At 41.2% G+C, this 22,497-nt stretch overlaps 1 protein-coding gene across 3 annotated transcripts in view; it reads left to right on the top strand.

Annotated features, from left to right (window-relative positions):
* Positions 1-3,717: 3,717 nt before the first annotated feature.
* Positions 3,718-22,497, top strand: part of hapln4 (hyaluronan and proteoglycan link protein 4) — a 48,151-nt gene continuing 29,371 nt past the window's right edge. The window contains exon 1 of one of the 3 annotated variants that reach the window (XM_067597360.1): positions 3,718-3,843. In XM_067597360.1, coding sequence (XP_067453461.1) covers positions 3,841-3,843 — 3 coding nt within the window. In that variant the 5' untranslated portion in view covers positions 3,718-3,840. Of the gene's footprint in view, positions 3,844-19,778; positions 20,858-21,394; positions 22,211-22,497 lie in introns of those variants that run through there. The other 2 variants (XM_067597358.1, XM_067597359.1) reach the window with 2 other exon arrangements.

Genomic DNA, 22,497 nt, shown 5'->3' with positions numbered 1-22,497 from the left:
TGAAGCCACCACAGATCATTACTCAGAGCTGAGTGGCAAGGATGTGCCAACATGTGCAACAGAAGGTAATGTATACTTCAACAGCAGCTCTTGTCACTCACTCCCTCTGGTGAACACACACCACTGCTGTCGGCTGCCAGCCTATCTCTGTTTTTAAAAAAGACAGCTTTCGTTCTCAGTGTAAGTAGGAAAACAAGGCATGCCTCTGCCATTCTGCATTCTGTCTGTTCCTGTGTGCCCAAATTGCGAGCATTTCATCCTTTCTCTTCACACAGTCCTTGATCCTCTTTGTTTCTTTTCTGCTGAGTGATGCTGCTGTATGCTTGCTGTGTGTGGGTGGCCCGGTAAATAGTCTGTCACAGCTCTCATCATTGTCTTTTAAAAAGACATCAAATGAATGACTTTGGATTTGTCTATGTCTTTGTTTGTGAAAACAAACACACTCACATGACCACCAGACACTGTGGAAGAGATTTCTCCCGCATTAAATTCGGAGAAAGACTGTCAAGACCATTGTCAATACAGCCAGCACTATGAGTTCTGAGTGTGAAAAGCAGTAGACTAAAAAACAGCAGATTATCACCGCACCATGTAATGTAATTGACAAACACTGAATCTATCTGCCAAACCTTTACAATAATATGAGGCTTTGGATGCAGATCAGACATTTCAATGAACACAGCGTTCTCCTGACAGAGATAAAAGGGGTTATTTTCGTGGATAGATAAAGCTTTTTAAAACAGCAGTGTAACCCTTCTCTCCATCTCGACCTCATCAATAACAGTAGCCCACTCATAAGTAATTATCCCCCATACTTTGCTAAGCAATAGGCCAACAGAGAGAGAGAGGCAGACTCATTTAATTCACCCTTCATCAGCAGCTTTTTCATACTGACGTGTGGCATCCCTCCCGCTTGCACATGCTAGCAGTGCATTCTGCATGTGTGACAGAGGCTTTAAATCAAAATTGGCCGGTCTAAACAGCTCTGTAATCCTGTGATGGGAGTCACAAGGGATCTCTGCTGCAGATGTCTGCCCGCCTGTGCAGTCGACCCTGGAGAGAGCTGTGGAGCTGTAGCTCTGAAAAATACAACTTAACAGTTCACACTGCAGTGATGGAAGGATTACCGCCGGTGAGGCAGCACTTTATAATAAGAACATTGATGTTTTAAAGAATGCCCAACATTCAAAGTATTAATGCAAGACATATCATGAACTCATGAGGGCCCGCATTAATAAATAAGTGCCCATTTGGTTATGTATTAACTTTTTATTTAGTACATAAAACATAATGATTATTAACATAAAGTCATACAATTATTAACATATGGGATCAAATGAGCCACTTGTAAATGGGCAAAAATCCTATTGGTCAGCACTAGTTTGGCTTTCTGGAACACAGATTCCTCTTTTACTGAACAAACCAGGTGGGTGGCTGCATCAGGTAGGTGTATGCACCAATAAACTCTCTGCAGTCAGTATGTTTACGTGTTGTACATGCATATTGAAATGTTATTCTATCTCATAGTCTAGTGGTAGGAACTACATTTGCATACATCAGTAGGAAACACTGAACATGTTTACTGTAACACTGAACCACTTGAAGCTGCATTCATTGATTTACCGCTCCTGCCCCCCGTGCATCTCCAGAGAAAAACTGAACCCTAACCTGTCTTTATTGCACACTTTTATGCACTAGTGCACAAACAGTAAATAGTTGATTCCTATCACTAGCTGTTCTTTCTTTTTGATTTTACTCTGACATACTGGGTTTTCAAATCCTCAAAATCCAGCCTGCTGAACGGATGCTGATAGACATTTCATGCCCTTAGTTATGGTTGTTCTCAGTTCATTTTTTAAAATACATTTTGCCAGAGAAAACTGCCTCCCTCCCAGGTAACAGGTAATCTTAGAAAAATCCTCAGTGCTACAGCAATATTGGAAGAAAGTTGCCTGCAGTCCATTTCTCAAGTTGATTTGTAGGATGATGATCTCTCTCTGCTTTGTTCTAAAGTCCCTAAACTGGAGCAAATCTTTTTGCAAAGGCCTTGTCTCAATCCTGTAGACACAGCACTGAGAATATTTCTGCTTATTTTAAAGGTAACCAATGCATCATTAGAGCTCAACTTAATTAACACACCAAATTGACTGTTAATGTGTTTGGAAGCATCCAGCTGTTGGTTCAAGCCCAGAAGCAAGCTGTCAATGTTAATGTTGTTGACCCTGAATATCAGGCTTCCACAAAGCATCACTTCATTGTCTATGGACTTAACAGATTTTTTCCTCTTTTTCTGCATCTCATGCTGAAAGGTCTGCGGTGCCCCGGGGAGAGCCTGGGCAGATGTCTCAAATTCTGAGAAATACTTTTGCAGTGCTGCCACGCAGGACTGCAGTAACTTAAGCTGATGCACAGCGGCTGACAGGTCTAGATCTTGTTGTACGAGACACTGCTAGTCAACTTGAATCTCAGCAGCACTGTAGGCATTAATGTAGCCATCAGTGCAGTTTCAGTGTTTTTTAAATTTGACACAAAGTGCAGCTGCCTCCTGCTGAGAGTCCTGTCTCTGCTCTTGTCAGCTGCTATCATCTCGACGGCCTCTCTTATCTTACCATCATTCTCATAGAAGGCTCTTGTAGAGTGCACCACACATCCATATGGTGCTTAAGACAGACTTCAATGTTAGACACGTCAAGTGATGCTGTTCGTAAACACCTTATTCCAAATCATAGGGCTACTGAAACTCAAAAACAGACTTGCCTGCCTGCTGGTTTTTGCAATATTTCCACCCACAAAATTCAGTGAATGTGCTGCACAATCAATGTCAAGAATGAGAGAAACCTTCACTGTCCTGGGAGCTTGCAGACCATTGTAACTCCTGACATATTGGAAACATAATCGTATGACTTTCCACAGCAACTGGAGAGGTCTCGTCTTAGATCTGTAATCAATTTTCAGTACACACTCACCAATGCTGGACGTATGTCTATATGTTCAAAACAAAACATGGATTCACTGAATATCCTCCCCATTCATTCATTCATTCATTCTCCTTGTAATCGAATTTAGTCTCCTCCCTGGTATTGTTGTTGTGGTATTGTTGTAAACCACCTGGCCAGGCTAATTAATGTAATTATACATGTTAAGTTAAAGATATGAGTGTAAAGTCTTTATTCAATGAGTGTAAAGTCAATAAATTGTCATGACTTCATTATATGCCATTATGAATTCATGTTGTGTCATGTATCTGGTGGTATTATTCATGAAAATGAATTACTGTACACTTAGTTTTACCATATATTTGAGCTGTGTTCTTTATGACCTTGCTCTTCTTCAGTCAGTAGTTTGGATGAATTGGATTTGTCTTGAATAAAACGATGAGTCTCAATCTACAGTCACAGTCTCAACACTCCAGCTTCCATTATTTCAATTGGCCTTTAATAGCAACAATGTTTTTGCCTGGTAGTTAACGAGAGTTCCCTGCGTCAACTGAAACAAACATTCAAACCAATAAGCAACACTCTAATGGGCTTCATCAATGCACAGAAACATTCGCAGACATTAAATCAGTGGGAAATCATTGCTGTGATTAACTTGGCCATGCAGTCTGCACAATCAAATGTGTGCTGCGTCATCGGAGGACTGCGGGTCCCACAGACGCTGGTGGTTCTCCTGCAGTGCGAGAGATCAGTGATGGGACTGGGAAAAGAGAGCAAGAGGGGGGGGGAGGGTTGGAGAGAGAGAGGTGAGTCGCTGCAGAGCAACATTTAGCCCGGCTGAGGAGTTAAACGGCACACAGCGGCACATCTGCTCCATCCAGGCATTAATCCTGTTGTGATAGCCATGGTAAGTTCACTTCTGTGCTCGTATAGTGTGGCTCTGCTCGGCGCACGTTGCAGTCCCTGTGCTGCATGAGAACTGCAGGGATGCTCATTGGACTAACCTTGAGAAAAAAATGATGCAGCAGGGTTGTTCATTGAGTGCAATGTGCATGTAAAGTAGCTGCTTTAGTAACTCCGATTCTTCACTGCGGCCTGTCTTCATGTTCAGATGGTATGTACTGCAGCAGTGCTGTTAGATTTTTCACAGGTTACACTGGCAATGCAGACTGCCAGCAGTGCACAGCATCAGCACCACACTGTTCACTATGACATCTACGTACTTAACTCTTGTATGCTGTGTTATGACCAATTTATATATTTAAGCACGTATCTCCTCTGCAATCCATCATGAAGTTATGCAGCACCACCAGGGATGTCACATGCTGGGTCAAAGTAAACACAAAGCCTCCAAGTGTAGTGCTCTGTGCATCCACTACACACTCATCCATAACCAGGAGAGAGCTTGTAAAGATAATGAGCACTAAGCAGCTAGGAACTGTGTTTTTCAGTATATTGATCCTTCATTGGTCACTGCTGGACAGAATTCAAATTATACAGTGGCTTTTGGGGGAGCCCTGTTTTCCGGTGTGCTACTAAACATGTCACATGCATGCACATACATAGACTTGTGACGTCAATTGCAGTATTACTGTAAAATACATTCTGCTATTACTACATACAGTTAATACTGTCTATAATATTTCACTTGATACAGAGAAAATCTGGCCATGCGGGTACCACAGAGAGACAGAAAAACAATTCACTGTAGCAATGTTTTTATATCACTCGAGCAACAACAACAAAAAACTCCACACAGTGGATCAGCCAATTGTTTGTGCTACGCTTCTGAACGGACCAGACCTAGGTAACGTCACATGACAACACCGCAACATGCCCATAGCTTCAACTGTTGGTCTTACACAAAACATAGGCTAGCAAGACAACAGCCATACTCTAAACACAACTTGCAAATGCCTAATGCATAGTAAAACATCCTGGAGGCAATGTCACTATTCACTACTTGTGGCGACGTAAATGTAGTGGGGGCGGCGCAAGATGGCGGGCAGTGAAGATGCAAAGATTTATGGTTGAGTCTGAGTTTTCAGTTTTCATCCCTCACTATCTTTATTTTTGAACAGAATTTAAGTCAAGACTACTTTGTAATATATCTTTATGTCTCCCTGCTTAATTTCACTGAGGAAGTGCTTTGTCAACACTACAATTTACACAGAAATCCGTCGAGTTCAATAGCAAGCTAATGTTGGCTGCAACTTTGTAATACTAGCTTACCAACTAAGCTAACACTCCACAAAGCTGAACTGCTGTCACCATGTTCCTGTCTGAGCATGGTGTTAAGAGTAAAGAAAAAGAGAAAATGCTCTCCAACAAGAATACCACGAAAGTTTCACCCAAAGGTACGAAGGCAGCTGCTAAGATCACTCATGCTCAGGCTTGCTCTAGAACCGCTGCCCACACCGTCTCTGAGCATGATTATATTTGCTACAACACTCGCAGCCAGAGCCCAGAGTTGTCACCTCTGCCAGAGTCCGACCTTGATACTCCTGCCAAACCAGATGGAAGGAGGCTGAAAGGCGACATAACACTTACTGATTTGCAGAACAACATTGCATAATTTGGATCAACCATAACACTGTGAGCATCAACGTTTTAAAAAAATCCATTGACTTTGTGTTTACTGAGGTCCAAACCCTGAAAACAGACATGAGATCAGTGAAGACCACATGTGAGAATGACGTTCAAAGGCTTGTCAGAGGTAGAACTGAAAATCAACGAGGCAGGAAGGTACCAGCGAATATGGAACCTAAGGCTCCACAATATTCCCAAAGACAAACAAGAAAACAACAAAGCCAAAGTTGCTGCATTTGCTGCATTGTTGTCGGGGAGACTTAGGCAAAGATCAGAGAAGATACTGACATCGTTCATTGTCTGGGTCATTATAATGATAAGCAGAAGAAGCCAAGAATGACCATCATCTGCTTTACCAACAGATCAACACGAGACCTGGTGTGGAGAAAGGCAAAGGGCTGTAGCTGTCTCTCAGAGAACAACCTGAGATTTACAGGGGATCTTGCTGCTGTATAACATTATATTGTTCCTGGTTAGTTAGACTTAGATTTTGATAAGGGGTGGAAATTGTTTACTTTGATTACAACACTTCTTACATTGTCTTTATCAGATGTTTCTCTCAATGCCAAGGGATTAAGAGAGAATATAAAGTGTAAAGCTTTGTTTGTATTTGCAAAACAGCAGAAATCTATTTTTTATTTTTTTCAAGAGTAACATTCAGTGGTAAATGCTGCTTCTGTGTGGAAAGCTCAGTGCAGAAATGACATATGGTTCTCCCGTGGTTCAGAAAGATCTGCAGGGGTTTCTATCTTAAAGAATAACTTTAATGGCGTTGTCTTACACTCAGAAAGTGACCCCAATGGCTGTTATGTGCTATTAATCATTATGTGCTATTAAATAATTAAATAATTAAATAATTAAATAATTTAAATAATTTAATCTTGATAACAGCATTCTCCTTCTTGCCAATTTATATGGAGATAACTCTAAACCTGAAAACGACTTTTTTTTTGATGTCTTAGAGTCCCGTTTCTTACACTGGTTATCAAAATACTCCAATGTACTGTATTTTTTGTGGGTTGTGACTTCAACATTGCTTTAGATGGTTCTTTAGATAGGTGGCCTCCAAGTGCAAACAATTCTTCAGCATCTGATGCTATTCCTGCAAAAGTTCCATTTGGTAGATACAGTGGAAACTGCTTATAGTGATCATGGTTACAGTGATCAACCACTTATATGGATCAAAAAGCTCAGGGCAGAATCATTCCTTTACAAATGCTGTTTAAATAATTTGCTTATAATAATCAAGTAGTCTGCTTCATTTTGGGTCTTTTCATACATGAAAACATATGGAAAAAAATTAAAACCACAGTAATATTATTTTTTTTACCTTACTCCCATAATACACGTATGATATGCACCATTATCAAGCGTTGCGGTGCACCTCTGCAGGGTTGTGTGGAGGTATTTATTTGTAATCGCTGTGAAACAATCAGAAAATAATGTTTTATTCCTCTCATTCACCGGCTTTCTTGCTACCACTGCTCGCTCTCCTTATCCACTCTCTACATGCTTAACCACTGCTTCTCTCTCTCTCTCTATCTCTCACTCTCTCTTTCTCTCACCTTTTTAAAAATTAGTTGGGAAGCCATCAGCAAAGTCTAACTTTACTTTAAACGTTATCAAACAAAGAGAAATGTCATGCCCTCTTCCGAGTAATGTTTTGTTCTCCCTCATGGCAGGATTACAGCTCTAATCCATCTGATTACTGGCTGTGGTTGGCCACTGCAGTGTTACAGGTTGCGTTTCTCCAAAAGGCACCTAAACGCACAACCTGTCTTCTTCTGAGGCTGGTGTTACCTGAGGCTGGTGCTGCGTGCACATTGAAATCATGATGGGAAAAAGAAAGTCTCTCAGTGAAAAACGTAGTCTTCTTGAAGCTTACGACAAACTGCCAAAAACAAGCCGATGAGATGCAGCAGCGAAACGACAAGTGTTTGAAATAGCTGTACTGTATTTTGAAACAATCGATAAAATTTAGTAAATAGCATAGCTGCACATCGCATTACTTTATATTCATGTAATAAATATTATAATAATCATCAGACACGGTTTCCACTGTATATGGAGAAAAAAAAATCCTAACATTAAACTTTATATATGGAATAATAAAGCATATATTTCTATGTCATGCATAGATTATTGGTTAGTTTCTCATTGTTTAGATAGGAATAACATTATCGCTAATATAATAACAACTCTGACAGTCTGACAGTATTTATATATTTAGAGGCTCTTATTGGAAACTTAATAACACTATTTTAAAACATGATTAAGTGATTAAGAATGTCCAAACATTGATAAAATGTTTCTGGAACTTCCAATTGAGTCCTAATAAGTGTTTTGCTTGCAGTATGCAAAAATCAACAAATTAGAATTCTGCTTTTGTCCAAGGAAGGTCAGGAGGATACAGCCCTAAAATAATAGCCTTAGGTTCCATGGGCATCTTTACAGACAAAATTTTATCAATCATACAAATCATCTCACCTCAAAAAGTTGTGACTTCTCTCCCTTTTTTCATAGGAAAGTGTATTTTTGACCCATAACACAACAGATGTAACAATGATTGCTCATTTTAGGTTCCAAGAAAATATAGACAAGTTATTTTGAGAATTATTTTGTTTATTAGATCCTCTCATGGTCTCATAATATATTTGCCTGTTCTGTTCATCATAAGCAATAAATTAGATAAATTGTGCCTATTTTAAACTAAAAAGGATTTGTACATTGTAAGTTAAATGTGGTCTAAGGTACATAATATCAAAGTATATATATATTATGGTTATGGATGAATAATAAGTTACTTAGCAGATAAAACATTTTACTGGATGATAATTAGTGTTTTTTCAGTGCTTGTTAACAAATTCAAACGTGGGTCAGACCCTCGAACACTAAGAGTGTAGTTGCTTTTCTGAGTGCATGCTTTTCTGAGTGCATGGCTGCATGCTGCAGGTACCTGTGCTTTGGCATGGATGGGTGGAAGTCGTTGTTGGATAATCAGATGCTGCTCTGTCTCTTGGAATTTATGTTTTTATTTTTTATTTTTTCAAAGGGAATTTTTAGATATACTGTATATCTTTATCCTTTGTTTTGTTGTGTGTGCAAATACACAAGAAAATTACAGTAAACTAAATCTTGAGTCTTGAATCTTGAATCTATGATCCAGCAATAAAGGAAGCCTTCTGATTGGGTGGGCCTGAGTGCCAAGTAGGTGGGTGAGTTGTCGGTTTTCTTAGTCTGCATGTTTTTGGACTGTGGGAGGAAAGGAAGAGTACCCGAAGTAAACCCACACAACACAGGGAGATCATGAAAACTCCACAGGAAGGCATGTTGGAACCCAGAACCATCTTGCTGTGTGGTGCACCACCTTGTCTTCATTAAAGTGGGGTGTGCCTAATTTCGATCATTCCACAACACCTACACGGCAACACCTTATACGCTTCATCATCCCGGAGAAGAACTTTCTGATCCTCTTTAAATACGTCTTCCGAGTTTTGACTGTGATGAAGCCTGAGGTTTCATCATCACTGCTAGGCGTTTGTTCTGAATTATAATTAACAAAGGCAGGTGACGCTGCTTCATTTGTGTCAGGTGGTCTGTTGATATTACTAGCAGCGGTTCTGTCAGCTGTGTCTGTGGTTCCATTAATTGGGCCAGCAGTGCGGGTTTCATCTAAGCCAGCCATGGCTTGTGGTTTTCCACCAGTGGTTTCATCACCAGCTGAAAGTGGGTCATCCAAGCTAGTAATGGACGCTCTACTCGATCTTCTCACTTCACAACTGGATGTGACGAAACGCTTGTATTCAAATGTCGAGTTCTTCAATGGGCGTACTTTTATGATTTTGCATTTGGCTGGTGTCACACAAGCCTTGTTATTAGTGTTACTGGGACAGTGTTTCATCGTGATGAACCGATGTCCCAGTGCTTCCCTGGGGGTGATCCTTTTTTCAGGATCCAAATGTAGCATCTGTTCGAGAAGGCTTAAAAATGACTCTGTGTCCTCAGACTCAGTGGAATCCTTATACACTGCACGGGTCTTTGGCAGGTCATCAAAACTGGAAAACACAATGTTGTCAGGTTCTATCACTTCACCTTCTTCGAGCTCGTACTCAGCTTGTGTTTTAAACCGCCATGTAGAACTAAACCAGCCTCGGACCCTCCTGAAATATTCTGTGGTTTTTACCCCAGATCTCAGCAAGTGATCATCTGGCTGACCCTGCAGCTGCATAATGGCTCTCAAAAGCTCATACTCACACCCTCCTGGATACAGGTGCTGGCCCACGTACATGAGGGCCAAAACGCAGCCAAGAGACCACATATCTATGGCCTCTCCCAACGGGAGGCCCAAGATGACGTCAGGGGCCCTGTAACCTAGAGGCTGATAGAGACCTCCACGCTCCAACGACGAAGCAGTATGGGCCAAACCAAAATCAATCAGTTTCACCTTGAAGGGCTCCCACTGATGATCCACCAGCATCACGTTATCTAGTTTGATGTCTGTGTGCACCAAACCTATGTTCTTCAGGGTCTTTAGAGCCACCAGCAGCTGTTGCGCGATTATTTGAATCTCAGACAAACACAATGGCGTGAACGATCTGTTGACCATAAAGTCCCACAGACTTATGTCCAGCATCTCAAATACCAGACACATGTGTTCTCTGTACTCAAAATGTTCAAAAAACTTGACCAAGTTGTTCTTGTCGAGGTCAAGACCGATGAGTTTCCTGAGCATGTGCAACTCTCTTTTACCAGACCAGGCCTTCTTCTTACAGACAATCTTGACTGCCACCTCTTTATAGGAGTCCAAATTTGTACACAGGGCCACTTTCCCAAAGGATCCCTCCCCCAGGAACTTTTCTATCATGTACCCACCTGAATAGCTGGGCAGAATATCATGCTTCTTTATCTTGAAATCCTTGTTTCTCATTGGGGCCATCACGAAAAGTTGGATGAAAAGTGAAAAACGTTTCGCTTCCTGTTAAATCACAATAGGGATTTGTCTCTGCAACTCCTATCTGGTACTGATTCTGTATCCAAACAATTCACATCAAGGGGACATCAAAGGTTTATCTCATATGGAATGTTCAGTTACAGTGTTTGGGAACATGACATCACACCCTCAATGCACAGTGAACAGTGACATAACAAAGGCTTAGAATCGTGACATCATTCTTTAGTGACCAAAACAAAACATCACAACCTAATAATAATAAAAAAAAGTTTCAGGTAGTGATGTCACATGAAAGTGACATCACTATCTATGTGAGGAGGTGTGTGGAACACTAAATTTTATGTTAGCTCCCTCCACCTATATTTTAAAAATGCAACAGAGGACAGTGTAGTGTGTGACATGGGAGGTACAGTAAGGGGACACTAACCAGAGTGAGTCCGGACTTCTAAATGTATCGAGTATTTTGAGTTTTCCAGCACTGGGTGTTGCACCTCTCAGGCCACTCTAATGGACGGAAGAGACTAAATGCTCTTTTTGGGCATGCTTCCTTGCAGTCTGATGAAGCTACCTGAGGGATAGGTTAGGTTTAGGCACATGGAGTGAGATGGATAGGGTTAGGGTAAAAAGATCAGGGTCAGATGGTCTTTTTTTGAATTACCAATGGCATGACGCTGAAGTATCCACAGGCTAACAAGCTAACAGGCTAACAACCACTGTCCGACTCTGGGACATGAATGAATCTCTTCCCTTTCCCTCCCCCCTGTATTGCTCTTCTTCCCTCCTTCCTAGCTTCGTCTCTGGGGCTGGCGGGCGTGGCCGGGGGGTTGTGGACGAGAGGGGGAGATGAGTGAATAGGAAAGTCATAGAGTGGCTGTACCTAAGACATCACCAGCCTCCCTTGCCAAGAAAATTAAACTTGATTATTCTTTTTAATTCCAAAATTTCTCTTTTTTCCTTTCTTTGTTCCTTTTCCATTCCTTTCCCTTTTTATTCATTTATTTTTATTTATTTACTTGTTATCATTATTATCTTTTTTTTTCTTCTTATAACCACTCGCCCCAATTGCTCTTCTACACTTACATACTCACTCACACCTATACACACAGAAATCCTGTACAACAGACTGCCCTACACCTTCCCTAACACACACATTTCATATCATAAGTACTAACATCTGAATTTTTCTTTTCTGCTGTTACCACTGTACATCCTCAATACATATTTTGTCTTATCACACAAATCCTGTCATTTCATCTGTTGGATTATGTTCTGTCTTGCCTTCTTTTGTATCACCTGTTTTGTCTCATCTCACAAAAAAAGGCATACAAGAAGCAGATCAGCATTTACAGGAAGTGTTGAGGGCAGCGAGTCTGTATGAGCTGATATCAGTATCAGCAGCAGAGTCAAGTCTAGTATATGGGTTGTAATGTAAGTTAATAGTTTTTTGTTTCCTACATGTTATGTGTTTATGGGAATAAGATGGTCATTGTAGTTAGAATTTAGGGTACAGTGTTATTCATTGCCAATATCATTATTAGGCAGTAGCACAAGTAAATTTCCAGTGGGTGTCAGTGTTGCTACGCAAGCAGTGTATGCACAGGGAGAATCACAGGAAAGTCTCGCGTGAGCTAGTCAGATAATTAGAATCTCTGTGTACAAGATGGAAGCAGAAAATGCTATATGGCGATTATTAACCTAAAGTGATATTTTGCACTTTGCAGAAAATCTTCATTAAATGAGGAGCATTAATTAATTCCCACTGGGGGCAGTGACACGCATCACTGGCCATTGTCTCCTACCCCCCTGTAAAAAACACTTCACGAGGGGGTGGAGGAAACCACTGCCACACACACTTTAACAGTGGCATGACGCAGTACCTTTTCCACCAGATATTGTAGATAGGAGAGAACCTCTACCACTGCACATGTCAGGGGGTCCAGTCTCCTTTCCTCACACCAGCATTGGAATCCCAACCACTTTGCTTTGTAGCAAGCAATGGTGGATTCTGCTCTCGCTGCTTGGATGGTCTGCACCTCCTGTGCAGACAGTCCAGCCCGCATCAGCCTGTCCCTCTCAGGAGCCAAGCCTGAAGAGGTTGGCCAAACATGGGCGGTGCGCCTATCATGCCTGCCTCTTGGGACAGAGTGCCCCACACTTGGGGAATGGACCAGGACTGGGCTGCCAACATCTGGGTCATCTCTGCATACCACAGCGCCGAGCGGTGGTCCGGTGCTATCAGGATGACCAACAGCGTCACTTGTTTCACTCTCTTCAGCAAAGGGGGAATGAGATGAAGAGGAGGAAAGGCGTAAAGCAGCTTCCTTGGCCATGGTGCTCCACCCCCAAGGGAGCCCAACATGCTCCACCACCATGGCCATAACCTTCAGGAAATCATGGCGAACTGAAGTCAGATGAGAGGTTGTCATCATTGTCCTTCAGAGAAGCAGCTCAGAGAGTCTCAGCTGAGGCTTCCAGTGGCAGTGGGTACGTGTGTGTTCTGTATGTTCACAAAGTCTTCCACGCTGCAGGCCGCTGCGGCCCCCACCCCGGCAGCCTAAACGCACAACCTGTCTTCTTCTGAGGCTGGTGTTACCTGAGGCTGGTGCTGCGTGCACATTGAAATCATGACGGGAAAAAGAAAGTCTCTCAATGAAAAACGTAGTCTTCTTGAGCGAAACGACAAATGTTTGAAATAGCTGTACTGTATTTTGAAACAATCGATAAAATTTAGTACATAGCATAGCTGCACGTCGCTTTACTTTATATTCATGTAATAAATATTATAATAATCATCAGACATGATCATTATAAGCAGTTTCCACTGTATATGGAGAAAAAAAATCCTTTACATATGGAATAATAAAGCATATATTTCTATGTCATGCATAGATTATTGGTTAGTTTCTCATTGTTTAGATAGGAATAACATTATCGCTAATATAATAACAACTCCACTAGACAATAGAGCTGTGTCACTCCAAGTCTCTTTTAGGTCTGACAGTATTTATATATTTAGAGGCTCTTATTGGAAACTTAATAACACTATTTTAAAACATGATTAAGTGATTAAGAATGTCCAAACATTGATAAAATGTTTCTGGAACTTCCAATTGAGTCCTAATAAGTGTTTTGCTTGCAGTATGCAAAAATCAACAAATTAGAATTCTGCTTTTGACCAAGGAAGATCAGGAGGATACAGCCCTAAAATAATAGCCTTAGGTTCCATGTGCACCTTTACAGACAAAATTTAATCAATCATACAAATCATCTCACCTCAAAAAGTTCTTATCTTTTTGCATTCCCATATGCAGTGGATAAGCGTTCCTTGTAGAAAGGTACATTTAAACAAAGGTCTGGAATATTATCACTGAATTTGTGTATTTTGACTGGTGTCAAGTAAGTGCACATTAACCAGTTGTACTGAAGAAGTTTCAGGCTAATGTTGGCTGTTTGTGCTTGGGCTTCTGTACGGGCCTCACCCCATTCCTCAGTTGATATTTCTACATTTAGATCCCCCTTCCAAGCCTCAAGTTTTGATTCTGAGGTTATAGTGGAGCCCAGTGCAAGCCAATTATACATCAATGGAATTAAACCCCTGCCATTACAGTTCCTAGTCATTAACTTCTCCAGAGGTGAAAGTTCTGGTTTCAGTAATGAGTGCTGCTTTGAGGAAATAAAACTTCTTATCTGTAAATACTTTAAAAAGTGTTTCCTTAGGATGCAGTGTTTAGCTGATAGTTCCTCAGACATCATTAGGACACCCCCTGTGTAAAGATCCTGAATTTTCCCTAGTGAGCCTGGTATACACATATTTTTTCACTTCAAACCACACCTTGGTCATGATACTTAACATAGGGTTGAGGGTGTGTTTCCTTCAATATTTCAGCCCAGGTGAGTGCAGATACAAGTGTAAAGGGATGTTGATAGAGCTTGATTCCATATCCATCCGCACTGGGGGATGCATTGAAAAGTAAAACATTATTGTTCTCAGCTGTACTGCCAAGTAATACCAATGGAGGTTTTAGGCATTTAAGTCCCCTCTATCAAATGGGAGATATATAAGTGAGAGGTGAATTCTAGGGTGCTTTGCATTCCATATGAACTTAGTGAAAAGTTTTCTCATCCTTGAAAATATGTGGGTAGGTTGCACCAGGGGAATGTTCTGAAACAGGTAAATACATTTTGGTAATATGTTCATTTTTAGTATAAGGACATTCAATGGTCTATAGACTGTGATACAGACTCCATGACAGGTTCATAATTAATGGATACAATTTTCTCTAATCGTCAAGCAATGTTAATGCCAAGATAAGTGAATTCTCTGAAAGTTTAAATTTAAGGACATGTACACTTGGATTCTGTTCCTCTTTCATAATTGAGGACTTTGAAGTGTTTGTTTTACAACCAGAGATCTTCCCAAAGAAGCTAATGAGTTCTAATAGAGCAGGGATAGAGGAGTCTAATCTTTTTAAAAACCGGATGACATCATCTGCAAAAGTGAGATTCAGTTGTCAACAGTGAGATTCTGTTGTCATGGTTGTTATGGTTCCCATCTGTATTCCATGAATATATCAATGCATTCTGACGGATATCGCAAGGGGTTCTATCACCAGGATAAATAGAAGTGGTGATAAAGGGGGGCCTTGAGGTCAACCCTTGCTTATTTTAAAAAGCCTTAGATACCACATCATTATGTATGTTCATGTAATAGCTTAGTCCAATTACAAAACTTCTCTCCAAACCAAAAATGGGTGATGACATATATGGCCATCGACTCTGTTGAAGGCCTTCTCCGAAGTTGAAAGGAGTGTCTGGTGCCCCTTGTTGGCTGTATAAGATATTAAGTACCCTTCTGACATTGTGGAAGCCTTGTTTTCCCTGTAAAAAAACATTCTGGTCCTTCCCCACAACAGAAGGGAGTATACCCTCCAATCTTCTTGCTATGACTTTGCACAGGATCTTTGTATTAGAATTCAGTAAGTTAATAGGGTGCCAATTCCCACATTTAGATTTAGGTTTCCCTGGCTTTGGAAGCAAAATTATTAAGGCTTCTCTCATTGAGGATAGAAGGACCCCACTGCCGTAGGATTCTTTAAACATTTCATACAGAGGAGTGACTAGTTAATCTTTAATCACTTCGTATATGTCGTAGACCATCTGGTCCAGCCGTTCTACCGGCGTTCATGCCACTGACAGCCTCTGAAATTTCTGATACGGTTATATCTCCTTCTAAGGAGTCCCTTGTTCCCTCTGGAATTTGAGGAATATCGAGTTTTCCTAAAAAGTCAGATTGTATGTCTAAATTGTTAGTGTCTTCTGAGCAATAAGGATTTTTATAGTACTGTCTAAATTTTCCATTAATTTCCATTGGGTCCACTATCTTTTTTCCTTCATCATCCTCAATGTGAGTTATCACTCTCTTTTTGTTAATGTTTAATTTGCCAAGCAAGAAGTTTGCCAGGTTTCTCTCCTTGGTCATAGTACAGTTGTTAGAGCCTCAGCATGTTGGCAACGGCCTTATTAGCAGATAGCCTATTATACTCAAAATGAAGTGACAGAAGTTCTCTATTTGCGTCTGTCGTATTCAGTCCTGGCTGAAATATTTGTCTCTGCAATGTTTTAATCTTTGAATCTAACAAAATCATTCTTTCCTTGGTTTGTTTAGACTTTTTGCTTGTAAGACTGAGGATCTGTCCTGTAATATATGCTTTGAATGTTTCCCATCTAATACATACAGAAGTTTGAGTGGTGTTTATCTCATAATATAGGTCAATTTGTTGGCCTAGATATTCTACAAACTTTGAATGCTTGAGCCAGTAAGTTGGAATCTCCATTTAGGAGGAACTTGTACCAGCTTTCTTTCTATGTAAACCAGGGACACAGCCCCATAGTCTGAGAGAACTATACCATTATAATGACATCCTCCAATTTTTGAAAGAAGTTCAGCGGAGATTAAAAAATAACCAATTCTCGAACAGGTTTGGTGTGTGCTGGAAAAACAAGAGTAATCTCTGGCATTTGGGTTTAGATGCCACCAAATGTCTATTAGGTTCATTTCTTGGATGCAGCACTGTATTGTTTTCCTAGTTTGCACATGAGTAACATCCAGACCAGAAGATCTGTCTTTTACAGGGTCAAGGGTTCAGTTGAAGTCACCAGCCATAATGTATTTGCCAGGAAATGTTAAGATCTTCAGGAAGAGATTGCTGTAGAAAGCTGGGTCATCCCCATTGGGGCCATATACATTTATCAGACTTATCGCCTCATGCAGAAGAAAATCAGGAATAATCATGAATCATGAATAACGTCCCAGCTGGGTCCTCAACCACATCCTGTATCTGCATTGGAACAGATTTATGAATCAAAACAATCACCCCTTTAGCATTTGATGTATGACATGCTGAAAACATCTGCCCAAACAACCTCCTCCTTCCCTTTGATGCATCCCCAGGTAGCAAATGAATCTCCTGTAAAAAAGCAACTTAGGCTCCCAAAATCTTTATCCTGCTCATGACCTGTTTTACCTTTGCTAATTTGTTTAAAATGCTGCAATTCCAAGAAATGCAATTCACCTTAACTGTTGACGTTTATGGGATTTTCATTTGCTGCTGTGAAATAACCCTTTAAAACAAACAAGTGTATTTTTTTTAGCAGAGGCACATATACACCAGTAATTACATATAATTCAAACTGTGAAGAGGAAATAACTTGGAACTTACACACCCCTCCCTGAACCTGTCCAGCGTGAATGTGCTTGGACTACCCCTAACCTGTACAGTACCCATAACTCCCTTCAGCAATCAGCGGGTCCACACCGTAGCGAGGATCCATCTGCAGGTCCCTTTCAGTTTCCTTAACTGCTGCTAACATTGCTCCTATATAGATGCCAATCCTATATAGATGCCAACTTCAGCTGACAAGTCTTGGTGAAATCTGATAGCACTGTCCTTGTACGTTACCTGCCTTTCAATCTTCGCTGCCCTCAGGATCCTTTCTTTATCTCTGTAGTCGGGAACCTCACGATAAAGAACTGCAGCGAGTTAGAGTTGCGTTTTTGGCCTCACAACTCCAGATTAGTTTGGTACAACTTCTTAAAGGATTTTGGTGGTGGTTAAATACAAATGATCAGATAATTACTAATGGAGCAAGAGAGTGCGTCTGTTCACCCACACCACCATCTGGAATTCGTGAACCATGGTTTGTTATTGTTGTATGTGCAGTAGGTCTTGGTTGGCACACACGTCTTCACAAAAGCTGACTGAAGATGTCACAATATCAGTCAGTTTGTCTAGGTTGCCAGATGAATCTTCAAAAGCACTCACACAATTGGTGCAGTCAAAACAGTCTTGCAGCACCTGCTTTGCCTGGTTCATTTCTTCACTGTTTTGACAGGCTTTGCAGATTTTAGTGTCTGCCTGACGGTTCGAATAAGATGAACCAAGCAGTAATCAGAGTGCCCCAAAGCTGCCTGGGGAACAGAGCGATATGCATCTTTAAGAATTGTATAGCAGTGGTCAAGTGTTATTATTCCCTGTGGGACAATTAATGTGCTGTCTATACTTTGGTAGTTCGGGGTTTAATTTTGCTCTGTTAATGTCTCCAAGGATTATGAAAAGAGAGTCTGTCTATATGTTTTTGTTCCTAGCTGGTTATCTGGTCAGCCAGGGTTTGCAGCGCGTTGGCCTGGAGTGGCATGAAAACATCGACCAAGATGAAGGAGGAAAACTCCTGTGCTGAATAAAATGGCTTGCAGTTTATGAACAATGTCTCCAAGTTTGGGCTGCAGTATTTACTTAGCACTGTGATATCTGTACACAAACCTTTGTTGATGTAGAAGCAAATTCCACTGCCTTTTGTTTTCCCTGATAGCTCCATTACAAGATCTGCTCAGTGTAGATGGAAACCCAGCAGATGTAACCCATTGTCTGGGATGGATTCACTGAGCCAGGTCAACAAAGGGCAGCAGAACGTACAAAGTCCCTGTTTGTCCCGTTGATGTGAAGCAGCTCCTTTTTGAACATGAAATGTCTCAGTTGAATTGGTAACTGGGATTTTGACATATATGTTTACTGATGATTTTGTTTGTCTTGTTTTCTTGCCTATATATATATATATATATATGTATGTATGTATGTATGTATGTATGTATGTATGTATGTATGTATGTATGTATATGCATATATACATATATATATATATATATTTTTTTTTTTCTTTTAAGATGTTCGAAATAAAATTGAAATTGAATTTGAATTGATAAATACAGCACACGTGTTTGGGGCAGAATGCGTCACATCTGCACCTGAAGAACAGGTGCAAAGTCCTTAGTATATCTAGCCCTCAGTTTGTTGAACAGTGTGATACTGTAATGGGTTGGAAAGGCCACATGTTAAGTTTTTATGTAAACAGACACCCCCTAATTTTTTGTTAATTATTTGAACTAATCTAACTCTTTTTATAGTTTTGACATCAGGTCAATACTCAAAGATGTCAGTAGGCAGCGCTCTAATGCCACTGTGGCTACCTGAGGGAGGTCACTCGTATCTGCTCTGCTCATGCGCAGCTCAATATTAAATGAGCATCGGCTAGAGCAAGACGCTAACTTTGGCTCTCTCCCTTATTAATCCACAGGTATGTTAAAACTTGCTTTTCTATGATTAGCTTTGTTTACTAGCTAATGTAAATGCATTGCAAATCGTTCTGTGAAGTTGTGACATGGTTTAGAGATGTATTTGGAACGTATTTTTGTTGCTGTATGTTTCGTGGGCGCCGCCATTGATAATAGTTACCTCCGTGAATTTCGGTTTTCTACTATTTTGTCAGTGAAAGTTACAGACCTTTGCACGTGGTAACATATGAAAATGTGTTTAAAAGATTGTTTTAGAGTATAAGCCAGTCAGTCGCGAGTTAATGGTAAATAGAGATGCTATATTCAGACCAGTTTCACTTCCGGTCGCCCATTAACAAGGCAGAGTCGCGCCATTTTGTTAAGAGGTTAAGTGCAAGTGCAAAGCAGTGTTATGTAAATGTTGCAGAAAGGTTCTGTGTACGTCATATCAGTGTAGGATGAGTGTAACTGTGGTGTATGTGTTAAAATAGGAGTGATTGTAGTAATGTCAGTAAAGTAAATGTGTGTTTTGGGTAATATAATTTTTGTGCTGTTATATTATATTTTATACATATATTTATATATATATATATCTTAGATTATATTTTATACATATATTACATTATATTGTAGTTAAGCCTATTCTTATTTATTTAGAAATGTAAGTCATATTTTGAATTCGTGTGTTATTTTTCTTTAGACAAAATGTTTTATATTGTTTATTGTGAATTTGGTTTCAACATTTATTTTATTTCTGTAGCATGTTTTGGTGTGAATGTGAAATATGAACCTTGTAGCTGTAGGTTTCAGGAAACTGATGTAACTGAGAAATATGTACAGTTTTATACTGTTGTGTCAATATTAAATGAGCATCGGCTAGAGCAAGACGCTAACTTTGGCTCTCTCCCTTATTAATCCACAGTCCACAGACCATGTTTTTATCGGCTACACAGTGCACCCTTGCCTGTGTAACCTTTGCTGCTGGTCCAGATTTCCCCTAGGTCTGGCACAGGTATCAATTGGGGGCTCGTCCGGGATTGGTGCTGCCTGGTGAAGTGAGTACTGTGATAACGTGAACCTGTGTCCCAAAGCTTCAGGGAAGGCTGCAATCCTGTGCGTCATCCAGAGAGTAGAGGTCACCTGTACAACGTCATCATGGCCACTGTCAACCCACGGCGGGCGCTAGTCTACAAGATCCAGAAGAGACTTTGTGATTTGAGTGTGAGTCAGCTGCTGCAAGCTGCAGATTCGATTGATGATGGCAGCATGACTGATCGTGTTGATGAGCCGAGTGAACCAGAACTGTATGATCTGATTGTTGACTACATCAAGAGTGAGAAGTTGGGAGCCCTGGAGGATGGAGGCATGGTCCAGCTCCTCCACCATGACGTTATGTTGAGTGACCTGGTGGCCATGCAAAGTGAAGCGGTTGGGGTTGCCCAGACGGCGCCTCCCGAGAATGAAGGTTCAACAACCATTCAACAGGGGTGCTCCATTCCACCCCATCGTGAACCCAGCCAGCCAACCACACCTCCAGCTACCCCTACTACAGACATACACAGACATTCATTGCACATGGACAGAGACATTCATTCACTGCCACCCTCGCCACGGAACAAAGATGCACACACTAACCCCTCTACAGAGAACAGAGATCTCCACACATTTCCATCACCTGCCGGAAGAGGCAATGTTATGTTAGCAAGAGACCGTACCACTCCAGCATTAGCCAAGTCACCCACAACAGGTTTTGGTGGTGCTCCTCCTGATAGGGTGAGTCTGTCTTCCAGCATGGGAGATCAGGTACTGAGGTTTAATGATGTTGCAGCTCTGCTTCCGCGCAGAGAATTTAAGCTACATGGTGGCCAAATTTCTGATGTGGGTTCTGATATGTCATACAGTAGCCTTTGTAAACAAATTGATGAAGGTTTGCATGAAGGTTTTACTGAGTCAGAGATAATTCGTACAGTGATTAAGATCACAAAACCTGGTACATTTAGAGAAATGTTGGCTAATAAAGGTGATTTAATTGTTGATGAGCTAAAGCGGTTTCTCCATGCACACATCAGGGACAAAAACAGTACTGAACTTTTCCAAGAGCTAAGTAATGCCAAGCAACAAGACAAAGAGAATCCACAGCAGTTTCTGTACAGGATATTGGGGTTAAAACAGCGTGTTCTGTTTGAGTCACAACAGCCTGGTGCTGAGTTTAGCTATGACAAAAGGCTCGTTCAGGGCACTTTTCTCCACACTCTTTACCAGGGCTTAAATGAAAAAAACAACCATGTCAGACATGACCTCAAGCCGACTTGCAGGTTAGTGATGACTTTCTGTTAGACCAGATCACTAAGTCTACGAGCGAGGAAGCTGAAAGACTTAAACGACTTGGCACAGTAAGCAAAACCCGACCAGTGAGAGTGAGCACAGCTCAGCTTGACTGTAGTGACTCAGCTAAGCAAGATAAAGTTGACATTCAGCTACAGGCTAACCGTGTTGCTATTAAAGAACGGACTGCACAAGTGTCCTCATTGACCAAACATCTGGCACAGATGGTAAAGCCTGCTGACAGTGTGACACCTGGGGGTCCCTGCTCCACCACAGCTTGTCCTCAGGCACCAACAACTGATAACAGGGGCAGATGCAATGACTGTGTACAGCAAAGCAAAGTGAGCTGCCCTCACTGCTTTGTTTGTGGCCAAGCTGGACACCGCACCATTGGCTGTCTCCAAAGGAAACTATCGGGAAACGGAATGAGGTCACTGGTGAGGGGCAACCAGTGACCGTGACAGCTGAGGAGCCCCCAGCCAACCTAAAGCATCCCATCAGTCTAAGGCAGCCAGCCCTGTAAAAGCAAACACACCATGTCAACCACCACCAAGAAAGCGAATAGCACAGCTCATAGGAAAGCGTTGTATGGTGTCTTGTGCTATCAACAAAGTTCCTCTTCAAATGTTGCCCGATTCAGGGGCTCAAGTGACTATAGTAGAGAGAGCGTGGATGGAAAAAGCACTCCCCAACATCCAGATCCAGCCACTCAAAACCCTCCTTCTTGACCAGCCTTTGGACATTGCTGCAGCTAATGGCACAGATGTTCCCTTTGACGGATGGGCAGATGTGGAACTCCAGGTCTGTAGTGAGAACCATGGATGTGTCACCATCCAAGTGCCACTATTACTCAGCCAAGACAGTCTTAATTGTCCCCTTTTAGGCAGCAATGTTATAGGTGAGATCATTAAAGCAAACCAAGAACAGAGAGGTGAAGCTGATATTTCTGCTTTATTAAAAGAGGCTTTAAGTATCAGTAACAGTGCAGTGGAAGCGCTAGTTTCTGCCTTCCAGATTATAACCCCTGATGAAACCATCTTTGAGAGTAGTGTGAGAACAGGGAAGAGAGGTGTAATTATTCCTGCAGG

This window comes from Thunnus thynnus, chromosome 8 (genome assembly GCF_963924715.1).
Source record: "Thunnus thynnus chromosome 8, fThuThy2.1, whole genome shotgun sequence".
NCBI lineage: Eukaryota > Metazoa > Chordata > Actinopteri > Scombriformes > Scombridae > Thunnus > Thunnus thynnus.
Note: the sequence above shows the minus strand (reverse complement) of the source record. Positions and strands in the feature narration are given on the sequence as shown.